We start from the raw sequence: 20,931 nt of genomic DNA on the forward strand, positions 1-20,931 counted from the left end.
TACTGGCAATCTACCTTGCCATGTGTAATGTGGAAGTGAATTCTGTGAAATTTATAAGCACTAAGAATCCTCTGTGATGGTATTAAGGAATTACATTATGGAATCAGTACATCTGCTGGTCAGGTGTTAACATGGAAGAATATGAGGAATGCCAGAGATAAACAGAAATATCAGTGAAACTCATATATTAGTGAGGACAGAATCACAGAATATTTGAGGTTGGCAGGCATCTCTAATGGTCATCTGGTCTAATTCTTGCTGGGCCTCCCAGAACCAGTTGTCTAGGGCCATGTCTGGGCGGGTTTTGAGTATCTCCAAGGAAGGAGAGTCCAAAAGCTCTCTGGGCTATCTGTGCCAACGCTCAGTCCCCTTACTGTAACAGTGTGTCCTGAAGTTGAAACCTTCTGTATTTCAGTTTGTGCCCATTGTCCCTGGTCCTGTCACTAGGCACCACTGAAAAGATCCTGGATCCCCTTCTTTACATGTACCCTTCAGGGTTTTGTACATATTGATGAGATCATTTCTGAGCCATGTCTTCACCAGGTTAAACAGTCCCAGCTCTCTCAGCTTCTCTTCACTGGAGAGATGCTTCAGTTACTTAATCATCTTTGTGGCCCTTCTGTCAACAGATGTGATGGGAACAGATAATTAAAGAGAGAATAAGAATGCCCATAGATTTGAGTTAAACAAAAATAACCAGTCTAATATTTTTTAGAATCAAGGCAAAATATTTGAATGTATTATTTTTATGTGTAATTTATAGGCATTTTTACAAGTGTTAAACCAATTATATTGGGCTTCACTATAATGGGAGTTTCACCTCCTTTCTTATGGATCTTTAGCTATGAAGCTGCAGACATATTGCCTGGACTGTTAATGCTTGACCTTAGCAAGAGAAAACTGCTATTTACTAGAGAAATTATCTTTTAGCTTTGTACAGTGGATCTTTCAGATCTGTATGAAACTGGACTACCATCCTTCTCAAATCCTTTTCTTTCCCTCCTCATGTGCCACCAAGGGAGTGTGTTGAAGGCAACATGTGATATGTAAGAGGTGTGATGGCTGCCACCAGTGCCCCTTTGAACTTCCAAAAGATTTTATACCACTGCAGAAAATAAATCAGAAGGTTTTCCAAGTAATTTTCAAAGAGCAGACATTGTCCTCTGATTTCTGACACAGATGATACTTAGAATTCCAAAATTGATAGAAAAGACTAGGAACTGTAAATCCTGAAATCTTTTCTTGGAGCAGACAATATACACTTTAATGAATTGCTGTAATTCTGTAGTAATTAAATATAATAATCAGCCTTGATAACACAGCATGCATGCAGACAAAAATTCAGCTATGCGTTTAAAAGAAATCCTAGCTTTGTGTAGGCAGTCAAATTAATTTTTCTTCTATTTGGTCATTTTGTCTGTGCCATACCACAGCACGGATCAATTTCACTATCTGCCTATGAAATATGCAGAGATGCTATCTAGTTTTTAGAGATCTTTGGTCAGTACAAATGAAGATGAATGTCTGGATTATCTGATTGGTTTTCATCCACAGTGCATGCATTGGATCCCAAGACCCTTACTGTGGCTGGGACATGGTGATGAAGAAGTGCACAACACTGGAAGAAAGTCTGAGCATGAGTCAATGGGAGCAAAGCATTACCGTGTGTCCAGTAAGTCCAAATGCATTCAACTCTTAAAGCCTTTGATTCCATGTGAATTCCATGAAAATTACAGATTTTTCAAACTCAGAAAACTGTATTGAATGCCATTTTCCTTAGGTTTTCCCATCAGATTTTAGCAGAATACCTAGTTTCTTTTCTATTTCTTATCCAACTACCTATGTGAGAAAATTATGTAATTTCAAAGGGTTGTTGGTTTTTACCTGTAGTGTCTGTGTTCCCACCTTGCAAACAAATGTTTTCAATTATTAGAGATGGTCAAATATTTTTCTTTGCAAATTTTTTCTCCATTATGTGCTTTGAAAAAGTTTAATCAATAGTGGTATTATATTTTCTTTTAGGATCATTTTTGCAAATATAAAAAGCCAAAAGACATTTTTAAAAGTCCATGAATTAGAAGGGTAAATTCTATGAGATAAGTCTCATCTACATAAATGACAGAGGTGATAATTACAATAAACTTCAGGTTAATATTTACAGTGGCATAACACTTATCTTAAAAAATTATTTTGCATAAATTTAATATAGTATAAAAAAGCAACAACAAAATTGCCTTGTATCTCTCATTTTTAATGTGATTCTGGTGTTGTTTTGATAGTCATTCTTTTCCCTCACTCCCCAAAGCATGCAAAAAGAAAGTTAAGAAGCATCTTTCTTGTGCTAATGAGTTTTGGGGTTATTTTGAGATTCTTGCTGCTTTGTCTCCTTCTGCCCATGAAGAGGGAGCCTTTCCAACTCAATTCTGCTTTCATTCCTAGTAAGGACTTATTGAACTTGTCCCCAGTCACCAGTGCATCACATGCATCTATGAATTTATGCTCCTGAGACATTCATGTTCTACTCTCCATGTGTTTAACAAGCTCCCTTTAAAATCTTGATGACACTTCTCTCTCTTAAGATGGCCTTTGTTTAGTGAACTAGAGATGTGCAAAATCAGTATCTTCCAGCTTTCACTTGTGCTCTCTGCATGTGTTGCCGCAGCCTCATAGAAACGCTGCACTGATTCTGAGTTCCTTGAGAACGTGTTCCTGTGTTCTGACTGTTTGACATTAAGTAGCAATTTTTAAAAATTGTTTTCAAAATTTTAAAACTTTTACAAGATGTTTATGTCTTGTCCTGTCCTTTGCATCCATCTTCTCACATAGAGGACTAGCAAAATAGGCTTGTGTTGGATTCATCTGCATTAGAATTTGTGCTGAAATTAGGAGCAGCTTTGGGGAAAATACTGTGATTACTGAAATGCCTTAGTTTGTTGATATTTGCATGGGCAGTCAGTCTGCTGTGCTCAGTCTTTGAATTGCATCACTAACCCTTATTTTCTTTTGTAGATATAGAACACAAGGCCAAGATGGGGTGGGGGAAGGAATAATTTAGAAATAATAATTCCCTTCTGTTCCATTCAACTGATAAAACTATTATTTAGTCAATTACATGACGTGCATAGGATACAGCAGTCTAGTCAAAGTAGGGGAGCACCCAAGGCTTGCTTAGAAATTCATCCGTAGCTGTGAGACTTATGCTGCTGATCTGAGATTCAAATACTTAGTGAACCTCCAAAGAAATTTTGTCCTTGAGCAGATTGAGATTGCATAATATAAGGAAGATTTTAGAATTATCTATCTAAATTGCAAAGTGTGTGTTTACCCCTTTACTGTTTTAAAGCCTTATTCACCAAGTAACACATTATTGAACAGATTGGAAAACTTAATAGAAACTTTCCTTTAAAGTAACACTGTATTCTGCAAACTGCAATCGATTGCAATTTTGCTTAGAGAGGCTTTCAAATATTTGTTTTTATAGCATTTTTATGTGCTGTGCTCACAGGATATATAAGCCAAGATGTAATTAATTAATTTTGTAGGCAACTGAGCTGTGTGCATCCTTAACATCTGCAAGACACATTCATGACACTGTTGCAGGCAGGACATAACAGAATATTGAAAACCTATTCTCCCTCTTTTGGTCCCAGTTGCTTCCAATATCTTAATTGCTAGTAAAATTACTCTGATCTTTTTAACATTGTAGAATTTTTTTTTTAGATTAAGGAATGACCAGTTTCTTCCAACATTTTATAGGAGAGGTCTGTTTATACAATACTTTGGTCCAGAATAAAAAGTGTGACCAGTTTCCTTTGGGAAAATTATTTCCTACAGAATTATTCTTATGGCTGAACACTTGTAGGCATCATGGTAGAAGAGGGAGGTGAATAGGAGAGATATATGAGCGTTTGTGTTACCATCTCTGAAGATCAGTTTTGAAAGATGTGGTTATTTTGGTTATCTGGCTTTGATTTAATTTTCAATTTGATTTTTAGGTTATTATTTCAGTTGGCATGAGTAGAGCAATAGTACATAAATACAGACAATATTTAATGCTATGGCACATGTACTACTTTGATCTTCTTCCAGCTGGTCATATATCCCTATTATTCAACCAATATTTTTTATGGTAATGAAGGTTCATCATTTTTTTGAAATGTTTTCTAGTGGGACCTCTCGCAATCCAAAACCTAAATATATGCTGACATTATTTAGGGGCTTCTACAAGGAAAGTAAAAATAATTCTAAAAAATGTTTTCCAGGATTTTAGTTTTGGTTGTGTTTTTTGGGTGTTTTATGACTTTTGTTGGTTTTTTGTTGTTTTTTTTTTTTTTTAATAGAAGTGTGCAACATGGAATGGCTTAATTTTTACAGTTGTTCTCTGAGGAAGTGTAGTATGGGATTTGAATTCATTAGCAGCTTCAGGAAATACTACAGACTCACTAAATTCTACAAAAAGTAATCTCAAACCAAATATCTCATGACAAAGTTAAAAACTGAGTCACTGAAGATGTGACTTTTACTCAGAGGGCAGAGACACAAAGCAGGAAGATGAGGTGGCTGCAGAGAGACTTGAGACAAATATGGATATTTGGAAAACATTAGGAGGGAAGAAAGGTCTAAAGGTATCTGCAGAAGGGAAAGGGTGACCAAACCAGTGGCAGAGAGGGAAAGCAGAGTGTAGCCATGCCAGAATAGTACAGCCATATGGTCTGATTCACTGTGATTTTGCCCTTGAGATTTCAGACTGTGAAAGATTGGTGGGCATGGATTCTGCTTAGGGCTGCAAAGGCCTCTCATTGGTACATTTTGCTTTCCTGTAGTTGCATGATAAAATGGTTTGATATTACTTCTGAAAGGGAGATATTCACAGAAAGAGCAGGTGAATCATGGAACAGCAGAGACCCTAGAGGGATGATCTTTGCAGGACCATGGAAAAAAAATGAAGAAAGAGAATATGTCATCAATGTGTTTTATGTATACTTTTTTTGCCACAATATATGTTATGGCAACTATAGAAAATGGTAGCTTTAGTTTATAACTGTGGGTGCAACAATAAAGATGTTTTGATGCAGCATAGAAACAGAAAGCAGTAAAGGCATTTTCACAACTCTGACATTAATTAGATTGGGAACATAGAATTGTTAGTTTATGGACTATGAATATTTGTTAGACCAGCAGTGTAAGAGAGAATGGGTTTGCTTGTCACTTAAAAAGAAGTATTTCATGTTGTCTTATGAAACCCAACAATGTAAACTACATGAGTGAAGGTTGGTGAATTATTTTCAATAAACAGCTGTGAGCAGATTCTGAAATGATTAATTATGATTATGCCAGTTGTAGCTGACATAATACACACATAGATGTTCTTGGACAAGCAATATCTGTGAAAAATAAATTGTGAAAATTCCAATTAGTAGGGAAATTATGGTATCTTTGCCATAGTGGAAAGAATCAGCCAACATCTAGTGTCAGTGGAAACATGACTTATGTTGTAATTGAATCTCTTGTATCTTCAAAGTCTTTGTGAAATGTACACTTCTCTTACCACTGTTAAAATACTAAATATAGTAAAGGGAAATATCATTTTAGATCAGGTATGACAATCTACAACTGTAATTCTTGTTTCAATATATAAGCAAATATTAAAGTTTCATGTTCTTACATATTTGTTGAAAAATGGATGACTACAACTGATCTGAACATATATAATCTTGCTAAGAGTGAATTTAAATGCTACTTACCCTGCACTTGTTGGTACTATTATCTTGACTGAAAGTTCAAATGTGGGAAACAAAAGACAAATCCCTTAGCATTTAAGTGAAAAAGTGGCCATCATTTCCATTTAGGATCACAGATGTGTCATGATTAATACCTTGCTAAAAGAATAATATGAAAGTCTGTCTTTGTTGGGAGCTGAATTCCCCATGTCCTGCCCCATTTTCTTTAGAAATTTCATTAGTCATGGAGGCCTCTGCAGTTTCCATTAGGTCATACTGCTTCAGCTGGACAATGAAGATTTCGTATTAAATGTGTTACAGCTGCTTGATGGAAACATTCCAGTCTAGATGAGAGTGGTCTGACCCTTCCAGGCAAAGGTGTTGGGAATTGAATTCTGCAAGAGCAAACTGTCTCATTATGTAGGGTTAGGTGCTGCTTTTTGGACATGTTTGTGGGATTTACATATATGATTGCATCTGATGTTTGGAGACTGTCGTATTTAAAACCACATTTCATTCTTATGAAACATTACTATATGATTTATGCTTCAAAAATTGTTTTCAAAAAAAAAGACACATATCATGGAGATTTGATCAATCCAGTTTTGTTATGCTGGACTATTACAGCATCATAGAATCACAAAGTGGTTTCATTGGAAGGAAACTAAAAGATCATCTCATTCTAACCCCCCGCCAAGGGCAAGTACACTAGACCATGTTGCTCAAAGCCCAGTCCAACCTGGCCTTGAACACTTCCACAGATGGGGCATCCACAGTTTCTCATGAGAAACCTCTTCCAGTGTCTCACTGTCCTCACAGAGGATTTCTTTTTAATTTCTTTCTTATCCTTTACTGGCTCTTCCTTTTGATCTTGGGTTTTACAGTCAGTATCAAGGTTCCATTTTCAGGGGAAAATTTTAGGGATCGCAGCCATCAGAAGACAATTGAGAAGTAGGCAAGCATGATTGTAAAATGCAACAGTTAGCTGTGATTACTGTTGTTGCTATGGTGGTGGCATTCAGTGGCTCAGTTTGGTTGTAAATTGTGGAAATTGTGCAGCTACAGGAATTACAAGGGGAGATTTCTGTCTGGAAGATGTATCTCTTAAGTGGAGGCTTTTATTGCTGCTGGCTGAAGACTAAATCTTCATGCACTGCAGACTAAAGAGGTTGTGTGAAGGAACTGTCAAGCCTCAGGTAAGCTTTGCTGTCATGTTTGTTTCCAGATGAGGAATCTGACTGTGGATGGACATTTCGGAACATGGTCGCAGTGGAAACCTTGCACCCACACTGACGGTGCCAGTGTTGGCTCCTGCCTCTGCAGGACACGAGTGTGTGACAGTCCTGCTCCCCAGTGTGGGGGATGGCTGTGTGAAGGGCCAACCATGGAGATTGCCAACTGTTCCAGGTATGCAGGACAACTTCAGGTTCTACCATTTGTGGTTTTGAAGTTTTTAACTTAATCAGAATAAAACCTACCCTTTGATATCTCACCTGAATTCTACTGATCCTGTTCTGTGCATGAAAGGGCAAATGAAACATTAGAGTTTCTCTCGGACTTTAGAGGAGAGAGAATGAGTCAGAGAGCAAATAGTAATTTGAAGTGCTGTGTACCAAATAAAGTTGTCCTCAGCTAATTTTAACCAAAGTACTGAAAGAAGAGAACCATCAGTGTTAGATAATATCCAAAGCATGACACTTCTTCTCAGTTCTGTAAATCATACAACTTTTTTTTCTGGAAGTCAGAATGGCTTACTGTTTTGGAGGTCTCATATTGCCATTGTAGTCCCCCGTTCTGCCCTGGAAAAACATTTTCTTTGTAACTTTCAGTTGTGTCACAATAGCAAGTTCTATTACTGGTCTGTATATGGCTCTTTAGCCACTCTTTTGTCTTCTTCAGGCGCTTAACCACTCCCAGGAAAAACCAGTGAGATCAGGTAATTTCGAAGAGTCTCAGAACACTACGTATTTGGAGCTGCATCAGAAGTTCATGCTTAAAACATTATACACATACATTATACATACCTTAATTTCAAGATGAAGCATACACTGGTGCATTTGGCTTATTTTCAGTGATTCCTTCTGCACTTTGTCTTTTTTTTAACATCAGAATCACATCATGATAGTGAATAAAAATGAATATATTTCTGCACAAGGTAACTGCAAGTTCTGTAAGTGAAAACAGTCAATTTTAGAAAAGTTATTAAAAGTATAGCAATATATTATATAGCATCATGTCAGGAGAATGATAGAAAAGAGGAACATGCTGTGAGATACTGAAAAATCAAACAGGTGTCAGGTTTAAAAAGGAACTTGGAATGTAATTTGAGACTGGATTCTCATTCTACCTTAGGCATTATTACACTACTGTTTTAACATCTTACTTCTGTTAACACTGCTTTATTAGTAAGGCACTATTTTAACTTTTGCTTTCATAATGAAACATCAAAAGCTCATTATAGTTTAGTTTTATTTTCCTTATTTCTGTTTCTACCAGTACAAAAGCAAGCTAGCTATTTAAATGTTTTGACTGCAGCTGAAGTGCATAATTTTTCTTTGCCTAGGACATGTGATGAAATTCCTTTTCAGATGTTTGGTCTATAATATTTTTTCTAAGGTATATTGAGGAGGACAGGAGTCCTTTCTAAAAGTTTATAAATGCAATGTACAGTGAACTCTGGCAGTTTTTTTATTACATTACAAACAAGGTATTGACATCTTATCAGAGTACCCTGTTGAAATTGAGAACTAATGCATTTTGATGCTTACTTTAGTGTCATAGAGTCATTTAGGCTGTAAAAGACCCTTAAGGTCAATTCCAGCCATTAATAAGCACTGCCTAGTCCACCACTAAACCATGTCCCCTAGCACTACATTTGCAAGTCTTTTAATTCCTCCAGGGATGGTGACTCCACCACTACCCTGGACAGTTTTCTCTAGTGCTTGACAACCCTTTTGGTGAAGGAATTTCTCCTAATATCCAATCTAAATCTCCCCTGACACAGCATGAGGCCATTTCCTCTCATTCTATCACTTGTTAAAACCAAGAGATCAACCCCTGGGAGAAGAAGCCAACCCCCACCTCATTACAATCTCCTATCAGGTAGTTGTAGAGAGCAATATGGTGTCCTCTGAGCCTCCTTTTCCTCTAGGCTTTAATCACTTTCCTTTCAGATGAGGTAGCAAAATTTGACATTTTAATCTCCCTGAAAATGATATGTAATTAAAAGTTAGTTTCAGAACATTGATGCAGGAGTTTTCACATGTAGTTTACCCAGAACAAAGTGACCAAAAGCAACTAAATAACTTCATAGCTTTCTAATTCTTCTGTAATGAGGTAGTTTTAGCAGTTGCTGATTACAAAGCGTGGAATATGGAATATGAGAGCACCATTGTTTTGGTTCAGTGTTCTTGAAGAAATGGAACACAATGCAGTATTAATGACTTCTACAGAAATATGAATAGGTCAGATTCCGCTGTCAGTCACACCTAATCAGCCATTCGCTATGTATAACAGATGACAGAGCCTGAGCTTTTTATTCTACCAGAAATGGAGGCTGGACACCATGGACTTCTTGGTCACCTTGTAGTACCACTTGTGGAATAGGCTTTCAAGTTCGTCAGCGTTCCTGCAGCAATCCAACCCCTCGGCATGGAGGACGTGTCTGTGTGGGGCAGAATCGTGAGGAGAGGTGAGTTATTTTTTTCCTGTTGACTGTTTTAATTTCTTCTGTGCAGCTGTATTCCACAGGATATTTTCTCCTTTACTTGCCTTGTTTTTCTCTTTCCTTTCACTCTAACTTCACTGCTGTACAGCACAATATTCCCATTAAAAAGGCTGTGGGTCTGCAGCAGATCTTTCATGTTTTGCTTAGCTTCATCCCTCCCGAGCCACCTGAGAGCTCCTGGTAGTGCCAGAGAATTGTGTTGAAGCAACGTGCTGCTGTCCCTTGAGACCCTGAAAATTGATTCTCCTTGAAAATTGATTGCACTGTGTTTGAATTGTAACTCGCCCAGCCTCAAGACCTGGAATTCAGAGCAAAATGTAATAAAGTCACAGCACTATGTTACTGATGCTGTGAGTTCATTTTTTCTGTCATAAATGAATTAAGCATTTCTATAACATGAAAGGAAGTTTCAAGGGCTTTGTTTTCTATTCAGTAAACATAATACACCTTGAACTCAAATACCTTTAGTAAGGTTTCAAGCTTGATGGGTTGTTTTTAAGTTTTTGTATATATTTTTTAACTCCTGAGCAGATCAAGTTAGCTCAGATTTTGATTTCACCATGTACTGCTTTGGCACCAGACTAAGTATTTTGTCACTAGCTCAGAATGTCAAGTTCAGGCCTTTCATTCTATTTTACATGCACCCTAATTGCATCTCAAATTTACATGGACCTTACATGCATCTCTAATTTTTTAATTGGTGTTTGCAGTTTTAACAGGAATTAAATATTTCTTTAAATCAAGCCAGAGTATATTCAAATAAGGTGCAACTCTTGTATGCATTATGTTGTTTCCAGAGGCATACCAGAAAGCTAGATAGCAGAAGACTAGCATTGGTGTGAGAATTTGGAGTTCTGTAGCCATCAATTCCAAGAGATGTATGCAGATACATTTCCTCCCAATATGCACTCACAGCTTACCTCAGTGTTTCTATATTGATGATGTAGTATCCTATATTGCTGTTGGATGTAAACTAAATTCGGTAACCTTTATGAAGAGTTTCAGTGAGGCATTTAATTAAACACCAACTCTGGCATTTCTTCAGATTAAGAGATGCATTGAAGCAAGGTTGCATCACACATTTCTGTATTAATGGATCACCAGGGACCTGGTCTTTCCAACTCTTAAATGTAAAGGATCAGCATCAAAGAACATGTGAGCATTTCTTGCTCTTTCAGGGCCATGAATATTTACCATTTCATTGCAGAGGAGAGGATTTTGTTATTTTGTAAATTGCTTTCTGAAAATAGGTTGCCCAACCAAAAAGCCATCACCACCAAACATAGATCGTATCTGATGTTACTTAACTCTGTCCTAGCATGAATAACAGTTATTGATTTTCCTGAGAGGTCAGTCCAGGGCAGGACACTAAATATAGGAAGAAAACCAATTTCGTTCAGAGAGACTTTTTGGTGATGGACTATGGATGGTAATAGTCATTGTTCATTTTAGTTTAACATGGAATAAAAGTCGGATAAGAATTTTCACAGAAATAAAGAAAATGGTGAGAAATATTTTCTTAATTATAGGAACATTAAGACAATGGGTGCACTGTAAAAGAATTACAAACTGCAAAGTGACTTATGATAAGTTGAAATAATAGCAGCCCAGAAGGATTGAATTTTAATATGTAACAGTTCTGAAGGAACAATAAGCTTATGTTGCTTTGCTTTTGTAGCCTGCAGGTAATTTTTCCTTTATCTCTTCATCCAGTTCAGCAGCAATCTGGGATGAATGTGCCTGTGAGTTTACTGCAGGATGCCTTTTTCTCTCAGAGCTCTTCTATCACTGTTTTCTGTCTCCTTGAACCACCCTTCACTCCCAATGGCCCTGCACCTTCCTCTCACTCACTGCTTGCTCACAGCTGACCTTCCTGCCTCTACCCTGGTTTTGTTTGTTATCCATGTTATGTCCTGATACTTCTAATTATTTTTTTTAAGTATTTTTAATCTTTTTTTTCCGGAGGGTGTGGTAAGCTAGGAAATTTTGTCAAATAGTTTGTAAAGTGTTAGAGGAATGAGGCATCAGTTATTTGCCAGGATTTTTGTCAGTGTTAAGCCAAGTACTTGGATAAATCTTTTCAGAGCTGTAAAAAGCAGAGAGTACTGGGACATTTGCCAGGCAGGGCCTATCCCATCACCCACAGCTGGGGAGCAAGGCAAGCTTGGAGATTGTGACCAGAAACAACCATGAGTCTAGATCTTAGCTGATATCATGGTAATCAGGCAGGTCTGAAGTCCAGGTAGGAAGCTAAACCACAGGCCAGGGTTAGGATCAGGTTAAACAGAGCTCCTTGGCCCATGGGTGTGGATGGAGGTCCCTGGTGAAGCTGGTTGGGGCTATCAGAGTTTTATGACTGTCCTCCTGGATGTCAGTGTATAAAGAGTTTTGAGCTGTGAGGGCAATGTTTTAGCATTTACAGTAGTATTGCTTCACTGTTTCCCTCTCATTGGAGTTACATCTGCACCAAATGGAAACAGTTCCTTTGAGCCCAGTACATTTAGACAGGCTGAACAAATATTACATATGAGAACTCTCAGGAGTTCTCATAACTCCTGAGAAACATTTACTGGTTTTGTTTCCAAAGTGCCAATAAGCAACTTCTCAGATTTTCTCATTTAAGTCAACTGATGTTTATAAATAGTCTAACAGTTTACTTTTTGAATGACCCAGTTCATATGTAAAATTAATACATGTTTAGTATTTGTAACAATTTGAATTAGTTGGTATACACATTGTGTGCATTTGTCTTTGTAAACGTGCGTAGTCTAATTGTCTTCACATGTTCAGGGGTATAAATATAGGATTCAGTTTCCACAGCCAACTACATGCCAAACTTTGAAACAGCTTTTCAACAAACAGTGATTTCAGTAGAAATCCAGTACATAACTCCATAGAAATCAAACACAGAAAAGCCAGCGTATATCTCAGGTAAATTTACCTGCAGATGTGAATGCACATTCAGCATGAGAGTATTTGTTCATGTGTTAAGAGCTCAATGTTTGTCTAGGCTATATTTGTTTTACCTCATGAAAGCCACAATCCTATCATGGCTAATGTATCGGGCAGCTCTCTGCTTGCTGGCCATTCCCTTGAAATCAACGGCAATATTTGTCAATTTAAAGTGTTGAAGATATGTTAAACTGTTTCATGCTCTGCTGATAAAGGGGGGGTGTGTGTAGGGGGAAAGCAGTTGAGAGATAGCAACAAATACTCGTCTTACAAAGCAAATTCCCTTTGTAGATGTAGGTCAAAAGTGCAGCTGATGTGCGTTTAGACAGAATATGGCGAGGGAGTAAAAATAACATTGTAAAAAAGTTTGCTAATCAGATGATAATTTTGTCATTAAGATTCCAGATGGAAGAAATCCTGATGAATTCCTAGGGGCTTAATATTTCTGATTTTTCCTGTATAAGAAATACTCACTGAAGCTGCTGGAAATTCCCTAGATCATAGTTTATAGAGTCTGTAGTATCCTGTCTTGACATTATCACGGGGTGAGAATGTTTGTCCTGTCTGTGGAAGGTGCTGCAGCTATGGCCTCATTACGCCCACTAGTCCCCCTCCTATCTGTGCAGAAATGAGGGACATTAACATGAGAATTCCTTGCCTTCAGTGGATGCACTTATCTTTTATTACACAGGAAAGACTACAAAGAAAAAAAACATGTCAATTAGAAAAGTAAATTGGCTGCAGACAAGGAGTAAATGTTTGAAAGCCCTGGATATTTTCGGGTATATAAAATGATTAGAAGCAGTACACATTGTCACATTATTTTGTACACTGTTCTTAGCAAACATTCAGCTTTTGGGCTTGTTTCCATGAGAAAGAGGAACTGCTGAGAGTCAAGTGCCTGCTCTGTGTAGCACTGCTTGATTCTGAGCAGTGTGAACAAGCCCAGTCCACTTCAGCTGAGCAGACTGAACACCACAAGGCTTTAGGCTTGCTTGCACTCCCATGGATGTCTTGTCTGCTGGGAAGTGTCTGTTCCCATCCTCTTTGCTTTCTTTGCTACCCCCTCTTCCACAGAAGCCCCTGGGACAACATGCCTCAGCCCCTGCCACCTTCCACAGTCTCTTGGATGGGTATTTCTGTCAATCTAACACTCTCAATCCAGTAGGGCATGTGCCTGTCATGCTTGTGCCTTCAGTAAAGGAATCTGGCACTCCCATCAGCCTCGGTATAGTCTGGGCATCCCAGGAAGTCACCAGCTGGTAATCATGACTACCCACCTCAGAACAGTATATTGCATAGGAATGGGTAAACAGGGATGAAAGTTAGTTCATTTTTCTTGAACACATGGTAGTATAATATAGTTCAAAATTAGGACGTATTTGTTTAAATAACATCTCTCTATGGAATAAAAAGGGCATATTTGTAACTGTCATGCAGTTAGCCTGTAGTACTCAGTGCTAGATAGCAACACTGAAATAAATTTAATAAATTGATGTCTTACTAAAGGTTGAGATCTTTATAGAAGCAAGAATAGTAATGCCAGTTGCATGGAAATTTTAGGTGTAAAATTTGCTGTAGGCACTAATAGCTGTGGACACAATTGGACAGAGTATGTTCACCCTTCCTCCAGTATGACAATTCCTTTATTAGGGCATTTGAACTTGGGTTCACTTCAAGTGAAATGTGAAGGGTCACTGTACAAAACCCACATTTCTCTAGGCTGTTCTCCATTCTGACCTCATTGCAGTTAGGTTAGGGGAGAGGGCAGTGGTTTCACAGATTCAAGTTTCTTACATTGCATGTTTTGTTGAATTACTGTAAAACGTTAGCCCTGTGGGTCCTGAGAACAAAATTAAGAGGGGAAGAAAGAGCAAAAGGGAAAAAGGGTTGCTGAGTGACTTGAAATGCAGCCAAGAACAGATATAATGAAACTTGGCTCAAAGCCCCATGCTGTAGCACAGCTCTCAAACATCAATTGCAGGGATGTCTCTAGCTGTGAAAACATACCTGATGTTTTCAGACGCTGGCTGGCTGAGATGAAAATAAGATTCTACTTGTATGGTGCATTGGTTTTTTGTTTGTTTTCTTTTTTGTTTTGTTTTCCTGAAAAAGAAAGGAAAAATTGATGATTCTGGTGTTGACTCTTTAAAAAAAAATCCTGTTTCCTAAATTGAAGTAGTTTGCATAGAGATTTTGGGGCTTTTTTTTAGCTGCATCTTTAATTAGTGTGGGATAACAGAATTGCCAGCCCTTTGAAGTGCTTACTGTGTCAATTATTAGGTTTCTTTTCTGTCTTCTGCTTAAGTGAGAGAGTGGGAGGTTGGGCACATAGACAGTAAAAGAGCCACTACATAGTGGCATGACTGTCCTTGATGTGAGACATTCATACCTAATTTCAGGTGTCCACGTGAAGTGTGTGTTTATGTGTGAGTCAGGTGTCTGAATTTCCACTGTGTTCTGTAGAAATTTAGTCAATACAAGCTGTGGAGAACAGTAATTTGTTTCCTTCTGCTGTATATTCCTTAATTTCTTCAAATAAATCATTCTAATCTCCCTAGTTTGTATTGACAAAATTTCCATTGGCTGTAATGGCTGCTTAGATGTCTGTCTCCCATATAGCATTTATAGTCAATGAAAATCAATCTGTACATTGAGGGTTGTATTCATATGACCTTTCCTTTAGGGTGACATAAATCATATTTTCAACAGGGCTGTTTCTTTCCATGAGCTGTTGCTCAGATTTAGATGACTACTTCATTTTTAGACAGCTGCACAGTATTTACCTTTATTTTAAAGCAAGATGAGTTCCTTAATTTTGTCTTTTGCATGGCTGAATATCAGTAATTCAAAACTTCATGGCAGACTTGCTTTAGCCTCTGTGTGTGTCCTAAATTTCCACATCTCCATTAAGAACTGAAACTATGCAAAGTTGGTACTAATTTGACTGAATAAATGCTGATGTTACATGTATGTTTCATTGAAGACACATTCTCAACAAATGATCACAGAGAGAAACTATCACACACATTCACATAAATGACTGCATGTGACAGAGAATGTATGCAGTTGGAGTTTTAGGGGAAGAATATCCAGGCACAGAACATTCCTATGTATCTTTAATATAATTATTAAATCAATATTTAATACATACCTCTTTAATATGTATGTATTACATTACATGCATTTAATGAATATAATACATACATTCCTATGTATCTTTAATCTTCCTAATCATCTTTAATGATAGCATAATGTGAACTGTAATGTGTGTACCAAAATCACATGCTGAAGAATTCTGAGATGCCAGATTCGTAAATATTGAGGGTTTTGGCATTTTTTCCTCAATTTCGTGAGGAAAGGTCAATAACAAGGCATGCATAATTTTCTTAACTATACAGAAGCAGAAAACTAAATATCACTCCCCTATTAACTCCACTTTGAATCTTTAAATTTTGATGGAGTTGCCCAGACCTAAGGACAAAGTTTGAATTTTAGGCTCCAGCATATGCTATAAGTCTACCTTTGTATACTACTTACACCACCATCATTTTTTTTTTGCCCTCCACAGAGTTCCAAATTTTCAAATTCCTTGATAATGAAGAATTAGAGTTTGCAGATATTGGGGCTTTCTGAAAACAGACAAACAAAAAATTTTGTGGTTATTCTTGTTGAAAATGACAACTGTTCATACTGTCATTTTTTGTGGAAAATGAATAACTGGAGTATTAGAGTCAGTTTTCACTGTAGAAGAGTGCAAAGAGATGGAAACTTGTTAGAAGGGCAAGAAGACATTGGATTTTGGGTAAATGGTGTAAAAAATTGAGGAAATACTGTAGCAGATTGATTTGTTCTTTCAGGACAGTCAGTATTGGAACAAGTCTGTTTTCTGATTATGCTGTGTCTTTTCTCAAACTAACAGCTTGGTCTCTTAGAAAGCCCTAGTCACACTTTCCTGTGCCCCAAATCCTTTAGACCTGTGTAGAGGTTCCTTAAAACAGCATATGCTATGGCTGAATTACTGTATGACACAATCAAAAAATCAGGAATCTTAGGTTTCATCAAAAATTGAAAAAACTCAGCTGAACTTAGGACCTCCCACAAGTCTGAATGTCTTGTTACAATAACAACAGCTCAATAGTGCTTCCCTCAAGAACTTATGAGGGCTCTGAATCAGTTTGCAGCCTGCTGGGAAAACCTTCAAAGATTATAATAGCTAAAAACACCCTTTAAAAGACAAAGTAATAACATTTTAAAGACATACAGTTCTGTACACCTAGAGTCAATGTTTTAGCTTTTATTTTGCCCTTATAAGATGAAATGCTGTGAAAAGCAAAAAGCAAGTGTAGCTATCAGAAGACGAGAAAGATGGATCCTAATCAATTCTTAGCTGGAGACTGATAAAAGACTGCCTGCATGAATGCTTGCCTTCTGTTTGGTTGACTGCCCAAGAGGGATAGCCACAACTGGTTTTACTAAAGTCCATTTCAATCTTGCTTACGTGATTGCAGTACAATCCCATGATTGCATTGCACATATTGTATAAAGTCACTAAATAAAGCAAACAAATGCTGCACCCACACAATTGCAACCTAAAAAAAACTCCACTCAAATGTTTAGGCATTCTGTGCAGTGTGGCAGCTGTTAATTCAGTGCTTAATGAGTAGGGAGAGGTCCTTTGTATAAAATATTTCCCTTTCTGGATTGTGCAGATGAGGGAGGGTTTGGGGCAGGTTTGGGTTTGGTCTTGTCTTGATAATAAATAGATTATTTGCCTCCTTATTTCTCTCCTCCCAGGTACTGCAATGAGCATTTGTTGTGCCCCCCTCATATGTTTTGGACAGGCTGGGGGCCGTGGGAGCGCTGCACTGCTCAGTGTGGAGGAGGGATCCAGGCGCGGCGCAGGACATGTGAAAATGGTCCTGACTGTCCTGGCTGCAGCGTGGTAAGTAACTGTCAGCTTGCTCTTCAGCAGATATCTATGGCCATGTGCCATGGATGTCTCTGTGTCATAGAATTGTAAAATCATTTAAGTTTGAAAAGACCTCTGAGTTTATCAAGTCCGAACATTAATGCAGCCCTGCCAGGTCCTCTATTGAACCAAATCCCCAGGTGCCACGTGTCCATGTGTTTGAAATACCTCCAGGCATGGTGACTCCACCACTTCTCTGGGCAGTCTGTTCCAGTGCTTGACAACTCTTTCAGTGACGAATTTTTTCCTAATATCCCATCTAATCCTCCTCTGACAAAACTTGAAGCCATTTCTATCTGTCCAATGACTGGTGCTCTGTGCCCATAAAGCATCTGTGTATGTCTATGGGCTTTACCCCTAACACGAGTAGTCACCAAATGTTTTTGTGTTGCTTGTGTGTGCTGGAATCCACAGTTTATCAATCAGAAAAACACATAATTCAGCTTTTTCAAATTATCTTCTATAATATAAGCTTCCTGAGGCCAGGTTGATGCAGATGTAGATGTGTCCTTGCAGGTTTGTGGTGGTTTTTATTTTTATCACCAGAGTACATAGGAACACTAGCCATGCACACAGCACTCCAGTGTATCAGGTTCTGCACAGCAGAGAAAAAGCTAATTTTCACATCTAAATACATAAGGAGCCATTCAGTAAATGCATGGAGGCATCAGGAAAGTGCTATGGTAAGATTGGATAGAATTATGATCTTAGCACAGCAGCAGCCTAACAGCTGTGAGGCTTTGAAGCTACAGTGGGATGATTTGAATGAATAGAAGTGCTTCATGGATACCCATTTTTAAAGAGAAGCACATGGGAAAACATGTAGGGGACTTCTTTATATCTGAGCAAATAAAGGTGGTAGGTAAAGAGGTAGAAAAAAATTGATTTTTCTTTTCACAAGTAAACCAATTTTACATGCCCTAATTTCAGAGAGCCTTAATTTTGAGGTTTCTCATAATCTGTGGTCTATTTGTTAGATTGGCAGTAATTCAATACTAAAGAAAGGATAATTTATTACCTGTTTCTAAGTTGAAGATTTTGTGCATTTTCCCAGGATTTGTTCTCTTTTTAAAATTTATTCTGGTGATAGAATTTCATTTCTAGTAGATTAAAAACATCGAACAGACTTGTTCTTTTATTTCAGTTGAACTTTAGGAATTAACCTAATAACTTAAAATTGTATCAAGTTTTCCAAAATATTTGTCTCTCTCTGATGGTACACAAAAAAAGCAGACATATGGACTAGATCTATTGTTAAACCTTCCTGACTAGCACTAAAAAGAGCACAATATGAAGGTTTTCTGTCTCATTTGTTCCTATTTATCCCATAATAATGTTTGTGAAATATAGCAGTATTTTATTTTGCAGAGAATCTTCCCATGATCTTAAATCAAAAATATGTGGCTCTAATTTTCTTGGAAATCTCCATGAGGAAAGTAGGAAAACCTTTAGTGTAAAAATTTATTATAACTGATTTGAGATGAATGTTATTGGGGTCTGTAATTTATTAACAGTCTTAACACATTCTCTGCTGCATCACAGAATAGTTACCAGTTCAGCTATGCAAATGTTTCGGGGGATTTTATTAATTAGAAAATTATTGCATTGATCATTTCAAGCTTTGGAGGACGTAGTTGTCTTGCTAAAACTTAGGCACCAATGGAAAACCATCCAGTGTAGATTTTCTCTATAAACCTTGGCATTCTTGCAAGACAAAGGACTGTGGTATGAAGTCTGTGTTCTGTTTAAGTTTCACTGAATTTGAACCTTTGAGTTATTGGTCTTGCCTCAGAGGTTTTGCAGCCATAGCAGGGCCTTGTCATTAAGTGTAGCTGGAGAAAAAAGCACTTTAATTCATCTCAGTTTCTTTCATTAATGTAAGAAATTGCAATAAAATATTTTTATGCCTTCTTGTAATTGTTGAATTGCTTAAGTATTTATATTAATGAAATCTTATTAATGAGGAGCACAAATATGAAACTTGTTGATTCATTGGATGTTCTTCTGCTTCAACCAAATTTTTGGTTTTGTTGTAGTAGGTATGTATCTTTCCAAACAGTTAGAATTTTTAGTGTAGTGAATAAAGAAGAAGTTAACATGTCTTTTTACTACTATTTTCCATTCTTTACTGGTTATAGTGACACTCAGTTTACATTGTGCAAGATACTCAGTGAATTTAATTTATTTCAAAAAACTTTTTCTCTGACTATCTCTGAGTACTTGAGAAGCTTAATAATCTTGGGAAGGGTTGCAGCGAAAGTGGTTCTAATCTAACCTGGAGTAAAAGATGTTATGAGGCAAACATTTACCAAGTGAATTAAAGGCACAGCTGGGAGTAGACTCAGGGACGTAAAATGCATGGTTCTCTCAACCATTAGATGATAGCTTTAGACTATAAAGAGGCTCTCCAGGTTTCTTGTTTACCTTCTTCAGTGAGGATGAACTCTGAAACTTTCACAACATTTGAACAGCATGAGTTGCAGCTGGATAGTTCAGTGTCTGTGGCCTGTGAAGAGGAGAGGAAAAATGTGTAGAGGACTGGAGAACATATTATTTAAGAAGATAGTAACTATACTAGGCCTAATTTAATCTTGAAATTAAAAGAAATTTTTGAGGCGTCAGAGGTGTAGGATGGACTAAATGCTGTCTTGAGACCCCTTTCAACCATGCCTATTCTTTGTATCTAGAGATGTTTTTCAATAGAGAACTGTAGGAGAAAAACAAAAGCAACTGTTTTTATAAGACTTAAGAAAGGAAGTCTTACAGTGTGCTTGCCAGCAGTATCAGGGGACCAGATTTAATTTCCTAGGAGAGCCTGCCTCTTCTGTTTTCCAATCTGCAACCTGGCTGTGATACTGCAGTATAGCCAATCCTAATCTATTTAGCTGTCCTTATTTTGCAGCTTTTACCACATTAATAGCTATTGTCTGTTTCCACCTAGTGATTTATACCACATAATTTTTAATGAACAGGTTTTCTCCCTTTTAGTTTGATTGTATTGCTCCTAGGCTGCAATATCACAGCAGGCAGCTGCTGCCTCTGTTTGGCTTTTTGCATGTTTTTCATCAGTTGGTTCCTTGACTTTATCTATCTTATAGCAGGTATCAGCCAAGACACCTGAATGTGTTTTTATCAGGACTCAATAGACTTGCCTATCATTATTTCCAGCTTATTTTAGAAAATAAAAATGATAAATCTTTTAATGCATATAAATGTTCCACAGAGAGAAAACCCTGATGATATCTTAAAGATGCGTCTCTTGTTCAAGTGCACTCAATACATGCAAATGGATGGCCAGAGACTTAGGACTGAAGGCATTTTCACTGAATATAGAAAACCATAAATCAATATGATACAGGAGAATTGGACCACAGAGACTCATAAAGGTCAAAAAGATGAAGTTCGAAATCAAAACCTGGAGTCATAAGGACCTGTTGAAGTCTTTAAGTTAATCAAAGTTAATAAACAGTGCTTAAGATTTTCTAATAAGAGATAGAACTGTCACAAGCAAATTTAAGAGCAGCTAAAATCTAGTACTAGAAAGCTTAAGCAGATCATGA

General features: G+C 37.4%; 1 protein-coding gene across 3 annotated transcripts in view; it reads left to right on the forward strand.

Moving 5' to 3' along the window:
* Positions 1–20,931, forward strand: part of SEMA5A (semaphorin 5A) — a 231,327-nt gene that overhangs the window by 146,906 nt on the left and 63,490 nt on the right. For all 3 annotated transcript variants that reach the window (XR_014850013.1, XM_085052160.1, XM_085052159.1), the window contains exons 12-15: positions 1,555–1,672; positions 6,946–7,127; positions 9,268–9,411; positions 17,197–17,344. Coding sequence is in view for 2 of the 3 variants with exons in the window: in XM_085052160.1 (XP_084908286.1) it covers positions 1,555–1,672; positions 6,946–7,127; positions 9,268–9,411; positions 17,197–17,344 (592 nt within the window). In the remaining variant the exon portion in view is untranslated. The remainder of the gene's footprint in view (positions 1–1,554; positions 1,673–6,945; positions 7,128–9,267; positions 9,412–17,196; positions 17,345–20,931) is intronic.

This window comes from Lichenostomus cassidix, chromosome 2, assembly GCF_008360975.1.
Source record: "Lichenostomus cassidix isolate B80296 chromosome 2, HeHo_3.0, whole genome shotgun sequence".
NCBI lineage: Eukaryota > Metazoa > Chordata > Aves > Passeriformes > Meliphagidae > Lichenostomus > Lichenostomus cassidix.